General features: G+C 39.4%; 1 protein-coding gene across 1 annotated transcript in view; it reads left to right on the plus strand.

The window, feature by feature from the left end:
• Positions 1-238: 238 nt before the first annotated feature.
• Positions 239-17,929, plus strand: part of Psmd14 (proteasome 26S subunit, non-ATPase 14) — a 92,732-nt gene continuing 75,041 nt past the window's right edge. Inside the window, exons 1-3 of the mRNA NM_001025689.1 lie at positions 239-380; positions 8,415-8,549; positions 10,687-10,738. Coding sequence (NP_001020860.1) covers positions 10,691-10,738 — 48 coding nt within the window. The 5' untranslated portion in view covers positions 239-380; positions 8,415-8,549; positions 10,687-10,690. The remainder of the gene's footprint in view (positions 381-8,414; positions 8,550-10,686; positions 10,739-17,929) is intronic.

Below are 17,929 nucleotides of genomic sequence, written 5' to 3' on the forward strand. Positions count from 1 at the left end.
ATTCTGAGCTCCACAACGCTGACACCTCCAAAAATTTCCAAAACAGGGAGACCTCATGGAGTAGGATTGGTCCGGTGAGAAAGTCAGGAGGGCGGAGCAGCTTTCCTGACTTCCGCCTCCCGGGGACTGGGACCAGCGCCGGCCCGCGCGTGCGCCCTGAGCTCCCCTCCCGCCCCTCAGCCGGCTTCACTCCCCGGCGGATTCCAATTGGCGGTAGAGGAAAGGAAGCCGAAGGAGAGTCGGGAACCCGGAAGTACTTCTCAGCAGAGGCCTGGGCGACTCTTTTGAATGGAATCGGGCTGATTCATCGCTGTGTCTCCGAGCCAGGTCCTTGTTGATTGTGAGGCGCTGCCCTCGCCGCCGCGTCGCCACTAGGCCAGGTAGGGTGCAGACTGCGACCTCTTTTCAGAAGGCCTCAGCCGAGCCCCGAGGCGGGCCTGGGACGTCCGGAAGCCTAACTCGCTAGGCCGCCGCAAGCCCTGGGCTTTCCTGAGTCACGTTGCCCAGCCAGGTTGCCGGTGGAGTCCGGGGCATGATGGGGAGCGCGGGCCCCTTGGTCTTTCCCCTCACCTCTGGGTCTCTCACTGGTTTAGGTCTGGATGTCATCTCCTTGCAAACGTTTCTGCATCCCCCTAGATAGGCAACCTTTAGCCTATCAACTGGCAGAACCCTGTTTATGGTCTACTTGTGTTTGTCTTTAGTTCCTCCTTCGTTGGAGAACTTACAGTTTAGGGAAGAAAAGGAGAGAGGATGGACCGAATTTCAGGAGAGTGCATGCTCGCATAATTGTTTGACTCACTGGCTTTAAAACCTTCAGAGAAGCATTACTTTCAATCCTGAATGTTTTCAGACTAAAGTTTCATTATTCCTGCTGTACCATTACTGCCGTATTGCTCCACTTGAGTACTGGTCTGTGAATTGATTCCATTTCCATTTTTGAGTAAAGTAGAAATGAGCTACCGCTGCTGTAGGTTATTGGAACTCAGTTTTCCTGTGAGTCGAGCTCAGTGTCTGTCAAAGAATTAATGCCAGCATTTCAAAGGAGTCTTAAGGAATTTTGTGACTGTTTACTTACTAATTTGGGGATCGGCTCTTACTCAGCATCTTTGCTTGGTCTAAAATTAATTATGTACACCAGACTGGCCTTAAACTTCTACAATCCTGCCTCAGTTTTCCAAGTGTTGTAGTTAAAGGCTCTTAATCCCACTTTAGCACAGAGTGGAAAAAAAAAGTTAAAATGACAACCAAGTTCGACCTCGTGGCCGTGGTAGTTTGTAATTGGCCCCCATAGGCCCATGAGGGAGTGGTTCTGTTAGGTGTGGCTTTGCTGGAGGAAGTGGGTCACTTTGGTCTGGGTGTCCTATGCACAGAAGTGGCACACAGTCTCCTGCTGCATGTGGATCAAGCTGTAGAACTCTTCAGCATCATGTCTGCCTGAGTGCGGTCATGCTTCCCACCATGATAACGAACCTGTAGGCCAGCCCCAATGAAATGTTTTCAATAAGAGTTGCTGTGGTCATAGCATCTCTTCACAGCAATAGAAACTCCAAGACAGTGGTGAACACTTTTAATCCCACAACTCAGGAGGCAGAGGCAGGCTGATCTCTGAGTTGAAGACCAGCCGGAACTACAAAATGAGTTCTAGGCCAGTCAGGGCCATATAGTGAGATCCTGTCTCACAACAACAGCAACAAACACACACACACACACACACACACACACACACACACACACTCCCCAAACACTAGTAAAGGTTTAATATAAAAGGCCTTAAAAATTAGCGAAGAAATACAGTTCTCAGTATGGGGAGGAAAAGGTCGGGGGAAATCTGGAGGTTTGAGGCTGGCCTGGTCTGTGTAACTGATTATAGGTCAGGCAGGGACAGATGTTCTCTAACCTTGTTCTCTAACTTTGATTGAAAGTAGCCCTGGGGTTTTCTGTGGCGGTGGTTCTGCTTTTCTGTTTGTATGTTTTTGAGATGGCTTCTCCCTACACAGCCCAGACTGACCGTTGTGATCTTCCTGCCGTAGGTATGTGCATCAATACGCAGCCTAAAAGTCTGTTGCAGTGCTGCAAACTTAGTGTAAGTAAGGCAACAGGACAAGTGCTTAGGTTGAAGTTAGAAACTGGACAGATTGTCAACGAAGATAATATAATGGTGCCCGTCTTGCCATGTTGGCTCGATAAGTGGTTCGTTTTTAATGTTTGATTTTATTGCGTAGGGCTTGAGAGAGCGCTCAGTGGTAAAGAAGGTGTGCTGCCCTTGCAGAGCACCCAGGTTCTGTTCCCAGCACCCTCATCCAGCGGCTCACAGTGGCTTGTAACTTCAGCTCTGCAGATGCTCTCAGATGCCTGTGCTAATGTGTAGACACCCCCACCACACAATTAAAGGAATGCCAGTAACTCATATGAAGTACGTAGTAGAGATGGTTAACAACAAGAGCTGAAAGTTGTCTTGACTTTGTCCAAAACAAAGTTAAATCTTGTCAAAAGAACAACTTATGATCTTTTACTTTGGTCTCCTTTATTAGATTTGGGACGTCCATCCCACCTGCTAAGACCTTTGATAATAAAGCATTGTTAGTCTAGTTAGAAAGCTAGAGTTTAACCTCAAGGACCGGAGTCATCTTTTCATACTTGCCATGTGAACCCTATACCTAGTACCTAGGTTCATTTGTGTGAAAATCGGGAACAGGAAGCAGTTGGGCCTTTTTGGTTTTCAGTGTTTCAACAGTGTTTTCGTGATGGTTCTACCTATGAAAGCCTTACCTGAGTACACACACCAGGTCCCTTGGGATGAGTTTATTGTAGGGTTGCTGCTCTTACTGGAGAATCCATACTTTGCTTTGTGACAGTTTGGTATTCTCAGCTGCCAAAAAAAAACATTTGGTTGAATGGTTTTATCAGTTTTAAGAGGGCTGTAACCGTAGTGATGGTTTCATGCGGTAATGCACAGTGGCAGTGTTGATTAGTATCTAGGATAGTCCGTCCAGGCTCTGTCTGACATTTTGGATGTATTGGGGCAACAGACTTAGCAGGGCTGTGTGTTTTGTAGGTGAACTTTAGCATCTAGCTCCAGAACAAAATATCTTCTTCTACCTAGAACAGTGGGTAGATGGTGAAGTCTGGATTCAAATCTAAGTTGATTGATCCTAGAGGCATTTTTACTTTATATTACTGTCTTTCTGTATGGTAGTACTTAGCAAATATTTTGCTTAGATGTTGTAATTAGTGACAGTGTGGTAGATAGCTATATTCCAAGACTAAATTCTTAGTCTTGTACATGGAAGTTGGAGTGGGTTTTTAATTTTTAAAATACCGGTTTCTTGATTGGTGTTTGTGGGGGAGGAGAGGGAGACAGACACGGGTGGAGACAGACAGACACAGTGGGTTGGAGGAGGAGAGAAGAGACAGTCTGACAGCCTCCAGAAGTCAGTTCAGCACTTCAACCTTTTGGGCTCTGGGGCTCAAACTAAGACACCAGGCTACTCAGCAAGCCCTTCACTTGCTTTTAAAATGTAATTCCAGTACTCCCAAGACAGAAGTGGTAGGGTTGCTGCAAGAATGAGGCCAGCCCATCTATAACAAGGTCCTGGCTGGTGAGACCCTGTCCCAAAAAAACCAAAAGGTGGGAACAAAATCCTACTTAAAGAATTAGTATTTAGTATTATCTCTCGTTCTGATTATACTGGAAAAAGTAGGAAAAAAGTTCCTGTCTTCCACAAGTCAGAAAATAGAGGAATTGAATGTAGAAATATAGTGAGATCCCAAATCTGGAGTTGTTTGAAATATTTTACTGTTAGTTTGAGAGTATTAATATTTACATAGAGGAGTGGGGAGTAAACCAGTGAAGTAGGAGACACAACGTGAAGCCTGAATGACTTAATGCTTCATGATTTTAAATGAAGTTTAGGCATTTTTGATATGTTAGTATCCCTAGGAAAAGTTGAAAGTTAGAAAAATCCAGACTAATTCCACTTTGAAAGATCTGCTTTTGTGGTAGCCATTGTTCTGTATAGTGCCTATAAATATTTGAGAACTGATTTAAAGCTAACATGAACATAATCTTAAAATAATCACATTCTGGTCAAATACTACCCTGAGAGATTAAGTGGCAAGCTTTAAGTAGATACTTGCTTTATACACTTTGCTAATAAGGGTTCTGAGTATTTGTGTCTATGTGATGTCATCCTGGTTATGTAAAACACTTCATATTGTGGTAAGAAATGTGTTAAAGAGAAGTTATATCAGGGGTAGAGAGAGAGAGGGCTCAGTGCTTAACAGCCCTTGTTCTTTCAGAGGACTCAGGTTCAGCTCCCAGCACCCACAGGACCACACACAAATGTTTGCACATCTGTTCCAGAGGATCTGGCACCCTTTTCTGGACCTCAAGGGGCACCAGGCATTCAAGTGGTGTGCATACATGCATGCAGGCAAAATGCACAGATCAAAATAAAATATATTAGAGAAAATATCAAAGTGAATCTATTATGAGTGGGTTCTTAAATCTTCGGTTTTTTGATAGGTGGAAACTTAGTTTTGATCTAGAAACCTTTTACATTGCTTCTGTTTCTGAGAATTGAAGGTGTTCTCTTTTAGCCAGATGGTTGTGGCTCATGACTTGGGAGGCAGGCAGATCTTTGTGAGTTTGAGGCTTAGCCTGGTCAACAGAGTGAGATCCAGGACAGCCAGGACTACACAGTGAAACCTTGTCTCTAACCCCACCCCCCAAAAAAAACACTCTCCAAAACAATAACAGCAAAACCCTCACATCTCTTTTATGTTACTGTGTACAGTTTAACTAGTGAACATTTTTGCTAAATTCTGAACATATATGTCCCTGTCTCTGATATGATAGATTTATTTTTGTGAGTGTACCTGGTGTTCTGAGGCCCTCTAAGTGGTGACTATTCTAAGATGGTGAGTGCTGATTATAGAGGTAGCATCCATTGTTTGTTTTATGCCTGTGGTTATGTTAAATGTGCATTGTGGTTTTTCTATGTGCATTGATTTCTTCTAAACAGCTGTGTGAAACAGACGTTCTCTTATTCTTTGTGGATGAGAAAGTTGAGGAGAGGTAATTGAGTGAAGAGTGAGTGTTAGAGGCAGTGCTGCCTTCCTGGCTCTTGCTGCAGGATGACAGCATCGACCCCCATATGCTAAGGAAAGTAGTTGTCATCATTTATCCCTAGCCCCTGGGCTGTTTTTGTTTTTTGCACCTTTAATAACTATATGAAATAAAGATTGTGAAAATTAAATTTGAGATGTGAGTTGTACGTGTAGCATATTCTGTATTTTTCTGATTTTGAGAGTATAGGTAACTCAGATGAAGCAACGTCCTTTGAGTGTAGCTAACTGCTCACTATTCCATGCATGAACCTGGAATATATGTCTCTTGTGAAAGTGAATTCTGTATTTTAAATACCTCAATAGGAACTGGAGTTCAGTAATAGAATGCTTACCTAGCATGGACAGAGTTCTAGGTTCAATGGGTTCAATCCTCAAGACTGCCAAAAAATCCTGAAATACAGGTACACTTGTAGTAGACTCTGGTTTTTTTTGTTTTGTTGTGTTGTGTTGTGTGCGTTTGTGTGTGTGCGTGTGTGCGTGCGCGCGTGCACGTGCGCGTGTGTGTGTCTTGGGGTGGGGTGTGGTATAAAATAGACCTGGTAAAATGTATCATTTTAACTTTTTGGTATGTAGTTCTGAAGTGTTTGAAGTGTTTAGTATATTTGCTTTGTTGAATCACCGTATTATTACCAACCATTTCTAGAGCTTTTCATCTTCCCACTTGTAAAACTTTGAAGAATATGATAGCTCATAATTTTGTTGAGTGGAGGAGGGCCATTATATTTGCCTCAGTTGTAAAACATTTTATTTTTAGATGTATAAATACCCATTAGAATTGACAAATTGGATTACATGAAATCAAAAAGCTTTTATATAGGGGAAGAAAAAAAACCCAAAACTTAACAGAGTGAACAGACAGCCTGCAGAATTAGAGAAAAATCTTTGCCAGCTATACTTCAGACAGAGTGGTTAATATCTAGAATACATAAATTAAATATCAAAAATTTAAAACCACACCTCCCCACACAAATGATGTACACACACATAAATAAGAAAAAGCTGCCATTCAACAAATGGGCTAATGAGTCGAACAAAGTGTTTCTTAAAAGAAGAAACCCAAATGGTCAATAGCTATTTTTAAAAATTGCAATCACTTTAGCCACCAGAGAAACAACAAAGTATAGCTACTCTAAACGAATGACTAGCATAATGACCGCACACACTGATGAGAAGTCCAAACTGGTGCAACCAGTTCAATTGTCTACATTTCATCTAGCAGGTCATTATATTTTTTACTTATAATGACTCACATGATGTCTCTGTTGCTGTTATAAAAGCACCCTGACAAAAGCAACTTATGGGAGAAATGAATTACTGTTGTCTTATAAATCTAGTCAGTTGTCTGTCATTTTGGAGAAGTCAGCATAGGAATTTGAAGCAGGTAGACCCTTTACGTCCACAGTAACAGAGTAAGGAGTGAGGGTATGCCTAGTACTCAGTTTTCTCTATTCTTGCACAGTCTAGGGTCCCAAACCAGGTAATGGTATCACCAATTTCTGGCTGTGTCTTTCCATATAAATAAAGGCAATCAAGACAGTCCCCCCACAGGCTAACCTGATGTAGACAATCTCTTATTCAAACTCTTCTCAAGTGATTCTAGGCTGTGTCAGCTAGGAAGTTAAAACCAGTACACATGTTACCTTTTAGACCTGACTTCCTACTACTTCATCCCTTCCTCTCACCCTTTCTCCCTCCCATCCTTCCTTCTTTCCTTCCTTCTTGTGCTAGGGATTGAACTGAGATCTTTTTATACACCTAGGCAAGCACTCTGGCTGGGCTACATTTCCAGCCTTTACATACTATTTCCTGTTTTCAGGGTCAGCCAAATGGTAACATACATGTGTCATAACTATGTTCCTTTTTATAGCCACATTCTATTGTATGTATATATGATGGAATTTGTTTATTCATCATGTGATGGGCATTTGGACTATTTCCATATTTTGAGTATTGTGAATCCCACCACTAAACACATGCATGTATGTGTCTTGCATTAAAGACATGTCTTAAATACTTTGTAGCATATTTCAAAGAATGGATTTGGTGAACCATATAGTTAGTAATTCTGTGTTTAAATTTTTCAACAACTGCCAAATTGTTTCCAGAACTCCTTGGTTCATAAGTTCAATAAGTAAGGATATTGTTGTCTCAAGATGCATAGTCTTAGATTATCTTTATAGAAATGCTTCTCAATTGAGAATGATTTTGCCCTCCAAGGGACATTTAGCAATATTTGGAGAAATTTTTTATTGTCACAAGTTAGTTATTTCTGCTAACATATAATGTATAGAGGTCAAAGATAGTGCTAAACACTCTGTTATACACTGGTCAGCCCCCGCATGGTTCTGAATGTCAGCAATGCCAGACTTAATATTCTGATCCAGGGCCTGAAATTTACTCTTATCAGAGACAAAGTTGTTTGCCACTTTGCATTCGCTTGTGATCTGCAAATAAAATGAAACTCCTTTCCCTCAGTGTTTATCCCTTTGCGATTATGGGTGGAAAATCTAAAGTTCTAAATTCTGAAGTGTGTTCAGAGAGGGAAGGAGAAAAGTAGAGAGAGTAATAGTGTTTTGTTGTGGTTTTTGACAGAATTTCACTATGTTAGAGTGACTTCAAACTCAGGGTGTCCAGCATCTTTTTGAAAAATAATGCTTTGGGCAACACAGTAGTAATTAAAGGATGAGAGTGTTGCTATAACACTATCATTTTGTACATTTTATACAACTCTTAGCATCTTGCATGTTATTATCTTCAGTATATTTGTAAATAATTAAGTGATGAACTAATTGTGGGGATCATAGTGGTCAAGTTTTCTAGATAAAAGAAAAATAACACTAGTAGGGTCCTGTATGCATAAGTATAGAAATTTGCATTGAACCTATACTATTATATAATAATTTGATTTTTTTTGATTTTTTTTAAAAAATATAAGTAAATATTATTCTTAAGAGACCTCAAGGAGTAATGAGAGCTATAAAATGTTAGTCTTCAAAGTCAGTAGAGAAAGCACAATTCTTAATCACAGTGTAGCAGAGTAATCTTGATGCATAACATGTGCTTGGGTGATAAATAAGTCTATGCTTTCAAGAGATAATTATTAAAACTTGGTTTAGAGCTGATGATGTAAGAGTGTGTGCCTGGCATGGGTGCTACCCTGAGTCCAGTCTTCAGCATTGGGGGAATGGTGACTTCTATTTCATTTGCAGGATTTTGCTGCTTTTTTGGGGGGAGTAATATAGTGCTCTCAATTCTCAAAATAATTAAATACCTTTCTTTTTTAGGGAGAGAGAGAGAAAAAAAAAACTGCTTGTGGAAAATTGTATCTGCCAGAATTAGCAAGAATTGGAGTTAATAAGAAATTTGTCAAATTCAACAAATTGAAGCTTAACTCCATAAGAATTGCAGTTACTGAACAGGTGAGGTTTAAGAATGTATTTTATTCTTAACTGTTGTTTTAGGATATGGTAGATACTATGTAAATGTATCATTTTTTAACAGGCATCAAATTATGAATATGTGTGATAACCAGATTTTACAAAGTTGGGTGATTTAGAATATTTATCAATATATTTCATTTCCAAATGTTAGTATTTTTATAAAATGTGTTCATCTTAAGTGTTTTAATTTGTTAAATATCTTTTCCTGTTTGCTCAGACATCTAATTTTGTGAAAAACACAAATTTGACCTGCCAGATTTTCTTTCCCTCTGCTCCCCACATCGCTCATGTATATTCACAGCATCTGGAGTCTGAGTGATGTCAGCAGAGACAGCACAGGGAAAGTAGATAAACTAACACAGCTGGGAGTCGACTTTGGCCTAGAATGAATGTATGGATATATACATATATGTATGTGTATTCCGAAGTGTATGTTGTCACCTCCATTGATTCTTTAGTTTTGTGAACTTGAAACGGTCCAAAAGAATTTTTCTTCTTTAGAAATATTTTAGAGAAAACAATCTTAAATTAAACAATTTTAAATCAAACAATTAAACAATTTTAAAATAATTTTAAATTAAACAATTTTAAAATACACGGGGTTATCTTAAAAGATTTGTATTGAGTGACTGAGTTGAGGAACTTGATGGATATGTTATTTGTAATTATAATTAGGCAGTTAAGTATGGTTGTGAAGATTAGATTTTGTCTCAAACACCAAATTTTCTTGCCTTTTCATTTGTACAGATGAATTCATCTGTTGTGAATCTCATAAACATGTTTTGTGAAAGAAAAAGACCACCCCCCCCCCAATAATCTATGATTCTGTTTTTATTCAATTTGAAAGCAGCAGAACTATTTTGTACTGTTAGAAGCCAGAATCCCACCTGCCCGGAGGGTAGAACCTGGAAGGGGGCTCGAGAGGTCTTTCATGTGGTTTCTTGATATAGGTGAAGGGTACATCAACCACTGTGCTGTCCATGTCTTTATCATTTGTGTGCCTTTCTGTATGCAGACTTGAATAAAGTTTGTCACCAATTGATTGAGCAAACATCATTGCACAGAATTGTAGCGATGGAGTAAGTTACTGAGCTTCAGTCTGCAGCCTTTCCAATTGAACAAAATTCCTAATCTCTTAGCAGTTAGTTTAGATTATAATTTGTGATGATCTAAATTATACATTTAGGAAGAAGACAAATTTTAAGGCTCAGTATTAGTTTTAAAGTTAAAAATGCTTTGTTTTCATTTTTATATGCTTAGTTACACTGCTATTCATGTGACTAATTTGACTCCTTGTTCTGAGGCCATGCAAGTACAACTGCCATTTCTTTGTGGTATTTCTTTTGTGAGCATCTCATGCTTACGAGCATCTTCTCTGGTTATTCCAGATGCTGAAGATAAACTGATATCTCAAAGTTGTAGTCATTAACTCTGAAATTAGGATTGAGAATAGCGCTGTGAAGGGATGTGTCTCTCTATAAAATCTGATAGAAGTGTATCCATTGTGGTCCTTAGAACACTATCTTAATGCATTTTATGTTTATAGTATTTTCTTTTAATATAATGAATTCATTTTTAAAAAGCCTTTGATGCTAATTCAGAGATCTGTAATCTACTTACAATGTCTTTCACATGTAGTTTTGATGATAACTGACAAGCTGTAAGTTAATTAGCACAGCACTTACTAATGAGGATGTTAAAATTTAATTTAAAAGTGTAGATTTTTATTTGTACACTCTGAACAAATTGAAGGAAATTCAATCATACATATGATAAGCATTCTAGGCACTTTCCCCCCATCCAGGTGCTTTATTAGATAACAATAAGAAAATATAATTAACTTAAGGATAGCAAAGTTTTGAAAGTATGCTAAGATTGCTTGTCTTTAAAACTCTGGATAACCCAAAACCAAAGCAGTAAAATAAGGTCTGTTAATTAGCATGGAAGACAGCTTCTTGAATTAATATGTGGTGTTAATTAACAGGAAGTCTGATGTTGTGTTGTAATTACCACCAATATTTTTGACATACTGAGTGACTGAAGGTGAATTATATAGATAGCAATTGAGTAAACACTTTTGTGCTGAGGAACGTTTTCCTTTGTTTCTGTTTTCTAGAAATATGGACAGACTTCTTAGACTTGGAGGAGGTATGCCTGGACTGGGCCAGGTTAGTATGCAGACACTTTCTTAGTGTGTAAGCAACAATCTTTTATGTAGTTATCTTAGAAAAAGAACCAACATATCACCTCATGGTAAGAGGAACACCTTATTGGTGGTTACTAAAGCACTACATGAAGTAACATTGGAAAGATTTTTATCCTTTTCTCCTAGGAATAAGAATTTCTAGATGTTGTTTGGTTTAAAATGTTGAGATATGTAAACTTAAAAGCTGCCTTTTCCAAAAACCCTCACAACAACAACAGCAGCAACAACAACAACAACATCAAGAAAAAAAGAAAAGAGAGAGAACTTAAAACATGATATTCTTGAGTTTATAATGTAAACTTTTTATGTTATACATGGAAATATGGCATACTTTTTTTTTGTAGATTCTGAAAACAACTTGTATGTATTCTTAACTCAAAATTTCTGCTAGTAATTATTGTGCATGGATGAATTGATAGTGGCTATTTTTTTCCTTTTAAGTTTGATATTTTTATGGTTTCTTTTATACTGTTAATTAACTATTCAATGATTTCTCAGTTGTATTAGTATTACTTATTTTGCTCGTTATTACTGGGCATTTGATTTCTAGGTAGATAGGTCAGAAGGCCATCTGTTTGCTTTCAGCTAAGGAATCTCCTTTTTGTTGTGCTGAGGATCAAAGCCCAGGCCTCACACATGCTAAGAAAGGGCTCCGCTGTGCTCACCACACCTATTGCTTTGTCTCTAAGTTTTGGTTATATTTCTGCTTATCCTTTTCCTTAATTAATAGAAGGGGTTATTAGGCACCATTCTCTCTCTGCAACTTTAGTCTCTTACTTACCAGCTTTCCTTGGTTTCTATATTATTACTCCCAGAATTTTGTCTTCCTTCATTCAAATTAAGGTGTATTTAGAGGAAGAAATACAGTTTTGAGACTTAATGGTTTGTGTGTGTGCATGCCTGCCTGCCTGCCTGCCTGTGTGTGTTTTAAAAGCACACCTACAAGAATCTTGACTAGGCCTGTCATGGTTTGTCACTGAGAATTCCTTTTAGAAAGGTGCCATCTTTTCGTGATTCTCTACCGTGTGCTGCAGCAGACTTATTTTTCATTTTTGTTAGCTTCGAACATTTCTCATGCTTATTGTTAGCCAGTTTCATCATGGCACTTCATTTTTTTGGATGATGTATTTCATTCTCTGTCATGGAGATGCTACAAATTTATGTGCAAGTTATTAAGTCATTGCCTTAGCAAAATTCTTAACTGAAGTTGAATCATATCTGCATACCAAATTAGCTTTCCTTAATTATTAGATATATTATTTATTCATCTTGTAAATCTGTTCTGAAAATTACTGCACATGAAATAATGGCCACAGACTGAGATACACTGTTTCACAGAGACCTTTGTATGGGAAATCCAGTGTTTATCCACTAATCTCTGTTTCTGATTTTATTAGCTAGCCTCGGGGAGCTTAGTTTGGGTGTTTGTTAGAACTTTAATATGACCTACTATTCCATATATTTTTCTCTCCAGTTAGATGGAAAACTCTCAGAAGAGTAATGTGTAGAGTTCGTTTTTTGCCCCCCCCCCCCCCATTTTGTGCTAGTACACTGTTGCTGTCTTCAACACACCAAAAGAGAACATTGAATCCCATTACAGATGGTTGTGAACCTCCATGTGGTGGTGGGAATTGAACTCAGGACCTCTGGAAGTGCAGTCAGTGCTCTTAACAACTGAGCCATCTCTCCAACCGTTGTGGTCTCTTTTTAAAAATACTAGATGATCAATTCTTTTGTTTCTCTTTTAAATTTTACTTTTGCAATTCAGTTTGTTCACCAGCTAGGAAGCTCCATGTGCTTCAGAATAGCAAGGGTCTTAATTCAGATTTCATTACCTGGGCTGCTTGATTCTGCCATTGACCAAAACTGAGCCAAATCTCCAGCCTTTTTTCCTTTCTCAAAATTGGTCAATCCAGTATTCCCATATTTAAGTTATGTAGTTGATCTTGTTTGGTGTTTAAGTGGCTAGGTGATGCCATCTAAGAGTCATTAAAGAACTACTTACTATCAGCGATCACCGTCTTTTGGAAAGTCCAAGATTTTTGAGGCTTTTTGCTGAGAAATCAAAGAGCAAATTATATAACCAGGATATGTTTTCATACTTAGTCTGATTATTTGTATGGTAATAATTCAGTCTTCCATTTGAATGTTGTTGTGTTTGTATTTAATGCTAGTTGTTTGCTTTCCCGAGGCTAATCTTACATATTATCAGAGGATCCAACCTCTTGTAAGCTCTCTTACCTCCACTGACTCTTCTCTGTTGGTGAGGTTGTTAATGTGTATATTGCATTTTGTAACATGTGTACTATATGCATGTGTGTAGGCGTGCACACTTGAAGTCAGTAACAAGTATCTTCTGCTGCACTATTTTCTTATATATATGTATATGTCTTTTTCTTTTGATAGTTGTATGTATGTATTCTAGTTACTCTCATTCCTTCACATTCATGTCTTCATGTTTTGTTTGTGAACAACTGAGTTTAACCAGGTGCCATCTGTGTGACCATTGGATCAAACTATGGTTGGAACCTAATGGGTTCACCTGTGGGAACAGAAGTGAAGCCAATGACTGGTAAATTCTGCCATTGAATTCACTGACATCCAGTGATTCATCAGGGCCTGTTAGGACTCCCTCTCTGACCTGTGCTTGATGTGCTGAGAGTGGCGGCCTCATGCAGACCCAGTACAGGCAGCTCTAACTGCAGTGATATCGTGATTACAATGGTTGTGTTGTGTCCAGAATATAGTATTCTGCAGCCCATCTCTATCTTCCAGCTCATGGATTCTTTCTATCCTCTCTTCTGCTATGTTTTCTGAGCCTTAAATGGGTTGGTGTAGATATCCTGCCATAAGCAGCCATTTGTCTTGGTGTTCACTGTAGTTCATTGTAAAGGAAACTTACCTGGGGTAACCTTTTTTTGGGGGGGTTGGGGATCTGGTAGAGAGAGTTTGGTGTCAAATCCTATTTAGAAAAACTTGTTTTGAAGGTTTATTTTTATTTTTATTTTGTATGTGTGGGTGGCTTGTCTGCAGGAATGTCTGTGAACCACGGCTGTGTAGTGCTTTTGGAGGCCAGAAGAGGTTATCTGCTGTGCAGTTGCTGGGAACCAAACCAGCCTGCTGTGCAAGAAAAACAACTGCTGAGTCACTCCCCAGTGTGAGAAGGGTCTTCTCACTGAGCTGCTAGCTCATTGGCTTTTAGGCTAGCAGGCAAGCAAGCCCTCAGTGCCCCTGTCTGTCTTCCCAGTGGTAGGTTATGGGCATGTGCTCCCATCTCAGGGTTTGTACATGTGTGTTGGAGAACTGAACTCAAAGCCTTATTGTTTGTGCAGCAAGCACTTTACCTACTGAGCCATTCTGTCAGCCTCAGGGACTGTATTTAGAAAACAAACTCCAGGGCAGCTTGCTTGTGAGTTTCCTCTATTTGTTTCTAGATTTTCTGAAATAACAACTTAGGCTCATACTTGATATTTCACTAACTATTCACTCTCATAATAGTGTATTCTAAGTACTTTACAATTACTGAGCTGAATTACTCAAGTTACTGAGTCTATTGGCCAACCTACAGTCCCCTTCCCCAAATGAATCAAGGTTCCCACAAGTGCTAGACAAGTATTCTTTCCCCTGTCTTTTAATTGAAAAATGTTTTTTCATGAAGTGTATTTTGATTGTTTTCCCCCTCTCAGTCCCTCCCAGATTTTCCCTAACTCCCTACCCACCCAACTTTATATTCCTTTTCAAGAATAAAGAACAGAATCATACATAGAAAACATGCATGTGCCGCGCGCGCGCGCACACACACACACACACACACACACACACACACACACACACCCCATAATAATACCATTGAGGTTTTGTTGTTGCTGCTGGCTACTCCTGGATGTAGGGCATACGCTGAAGTGAGGAAGTGAGTCCCAGTGACACTTTGCTGGGCAAAAATGATTTTCCTTTTGCCAGTGGGTATCAACTGCATATAACTTCTTGGGACCCAGAGTTTACATCCCCCTCTTGGTGGTGGAACCTCCTTTGGCTTGACCTTTTGTGGGTTTTGGACGCTGGCGCAGTCTGAGTTGAAGTGTGCATCAGTCCTGCTATGTCTGGAAGACCCTGTGTTTCCTTGGAATCATCCATCACCTCTGGCTCTTATAGTTTTTCTGTCTCCTTTTCCTTATAGCTCCCTGATCCTTGAGGGCTTTGATGAAGACATACTATTTAGGACATAGTGCTTCAAAGCACGTTCTATAGAGTAACCAGGTGTGGGGTTTGTGTTAATTCTTACTTACTACAGGAAGCTTTTCTGATGTGGGTCGAGTGGTGCTTTGATCTGTGGGTGTAGCCATATGTCATTAGGAGTTCATTTTATTGCTATGCTATTCTAGAAGAATAATAGTATTAGGTTTTCCCCTAGACTCATGACCTGTCTGATCTCAGGTTCTTGATCACTTAGGCAGTGGTAGGTGAGTTCTATCTAAGGAAGTGGTCCTTGAGTCTAAGCAATAAGCGATGGGTTAGTCCTGTAACATTTGTGCTGCTATTACACTAGTATACTTTGCAGGACAGTCATTCTTATAGACATGAGTTAGTACATGAGTGAGATTGACAATTACTCTTCTCACCCAGTAGCATGCAGAATACCTTCTAGTGTCATCAGTGCTAGCCAATGGGGGTGAAACTTCTAGTTAGGGACCAAGTTCTCTGACTTTGATGATGTAAATATAAGTGTTGTCTTTAGCAGTAGGACCTTACCTCCAAGTTGTAGAGATCAACCAGTAGCCTTGGCAATAGCCTGTGATGTTTGGCCCCTTTGGTCAGTGAATCAAGATGTAACCCATTCCTGGCATTGCAGGATTTACTAGATTGCATAAGCTATCTAGTTGGGACATCATCTCCCTGACTAGTTGTTGACTCCATTCTACATTTAGATTCCCCACCCCACCCCCCCTCTACCCCCGCCCCGTGTGTGTGTGTGTGTGTGTGTGTGTGTGTGTGTGTGTGTGTGCGTGTGCGTGTGTGTGAAAACCTCAGTAGTAGTAAGTTTTCCTATGGTGTTACAGGTGGCCTTTAGTGTTAGTTGCCCCTTCCCAATATCACCTTTTTTCACCATATTCCCCTTGTTTAGTCCTCCTATCCTAGTTTCTCTGTTGTCTTGCCATAACAATATATTATTCTGTTTCCCTTTCTTTGAGAGATGCTGTCCTACCGTCTAGTCCTTTACTGTATACCTAATCTCTCTGGTTTTTGGATTATAATACAAATATTGAAAGCTAAGAAAGGTTTTCTATGGAGTAAACTTGTAATATTGCCTTTCCTAGGTCTGGGTTACCTCACTCAGGATGATGGTTTCTAGCTCCATCCATTTACCTGCAGATTGTGTAAATAATTATATTTTCATTATCTATTCATCAGTTGCTGAACATCTATGCTATTTCTAGTTTCTGGCTATTATTAACAGAGCGGCACTAAACATGGATGAGCAGGTGTCTCTGTGGTAGGATGTGGAGTCCTTTGGGTATATGCCAAGAGTGGGATAGCTGGATCTTGAGGTAGATTGATTCCCACCTTCCTGAGGAGCCACCACCCTGATTTCCATAGTAGCCACACAAGTTTATGCTCCCATCAGCAGTGAATAAGTGCTGTCATTTATTTATTGGTCTTTGCCATTCTGACTGGGGTTAGATGAAATGTCAAAGTATTTATAATTTGCATTTCACTGATGGCTAAGGATGTTGAACATTTTAAAAGTGTCTCTCAGCCATTGTGTTTCATTGTTTGAGAATTCTCAGTTCTGTATTTTATTGAGTTATTTGTTTTCATGGTATTCAGTTTTCTTTGTTTATTCTAGATGCTAACCCTCTTTCAGATATATAGTTGATAAAGGTCTTTTCCATTCTGTAGGCTGCCGCTTTGCCTGGATATTGGTGTCTTTGGTGTAAACAAGCTTTGTAGCTTCATGAGGTCCATTCATTAATTGTTGTTCTTAGTGCCTGTGCTATTAGTTTCCTCTTTTCCTTTGGCAGTGAGTTCAAGACTGTTCTCCACTTCTCTTCTAAAAGTATCAGTTTCAGGGTAACTGGTCTTATGTTGCAGTCCTTTGATCCATTTGGAGTTGAGTTGTGTAGGGTGATAGATATGGATCTATTTTCATTCTTTTATATACAGCTGTCCAGTTTGATCAGCACCATTTGTTGAAGATGTTGTCCAGAAATAGACTATGTATGTATGGGAACGTGATTTATAATACTTCATTTCTGCTGAAGTAGAAGTAAAGTCAGTGAATGCTATCGAATTAAGTAGCTTTCAGTGTGGGAAAATGGAAATTAGATCCCATTCTTATATATATACAAAGTATTTTCCAGGTGGTTGAGCCATCTATATAGGAAACCAAACTATAGTTTTGGACAGTATACCTATTGGATAACTATTATCAGCTCAAACCAAAGTAGACATTGTTAGGAATGGAGAATTGGAGTGTTTGTACCTTGACGGAGATCATGAAATGGTGTAGCTGTTATAGAAACAGTGTGGGTCTTCAGAATGTTAAAGCAGAATTTCCACATAATATAGCACTCCTGCTTCTTGGTATGGAACCAAAGAATTGAAAGCAAGACTACATACAACATATTTGAATACCAGTGTTTAAAGCAATTTTTATATAACAGCCAAAAGATCGAAGCAATCCAAATGTCCTCCAGCAGTCGAGTGATAAATGAGATGTGGCATGTTTGGAGTCTTACTTATTCAACCTGAAAGGAATGAACTTGGGTGAACTTGGGGCATAGGTATACCTAGACTGGAAATTGCCATGTAGAGCAGGTGGGCGGGTTACACAAATCCATAGGATCAAAGGTGTGTGCCACCATGACTGCTAAACTTACAGTTTAAATGAATCAAAGCCAGACCTAAGTTATTTTGTTATGTCCTTACACCCTTAGGATAGGGTAGCACAAAGTACAACGTCATAAGTTGTATGTGTTTAGATAATATTCCACTAATTCTTTTTTCTATCTCGTGTGTGTGTGTGTGTGTGTGTGTGTGTGTGTGTGTGTGTGTGTGTGTTAGGGTATCTCTATGTAGCCTGGCTGCCCTGGAGCTCAATGTAAATCAAGCTGATCTTGAACTCACAAAGATTCATCTGCCTCTACCTCCTGAC

This window comes from Rattus norvegicus, chromosome 3 (assembly GCF_021556685.1).
Source record: "Rattus norvegicus strain SHRSP/BbbUtx chromosome 3, alternate assembly SHRSP_T2T, whole genome shotgun sequence".
NCBI classification, from domain to species: Eukaryota; Metazoa; Chordata; class Mammalia; order Rodentia; family Muridae; genus Rattus; species Rattus norvegicus.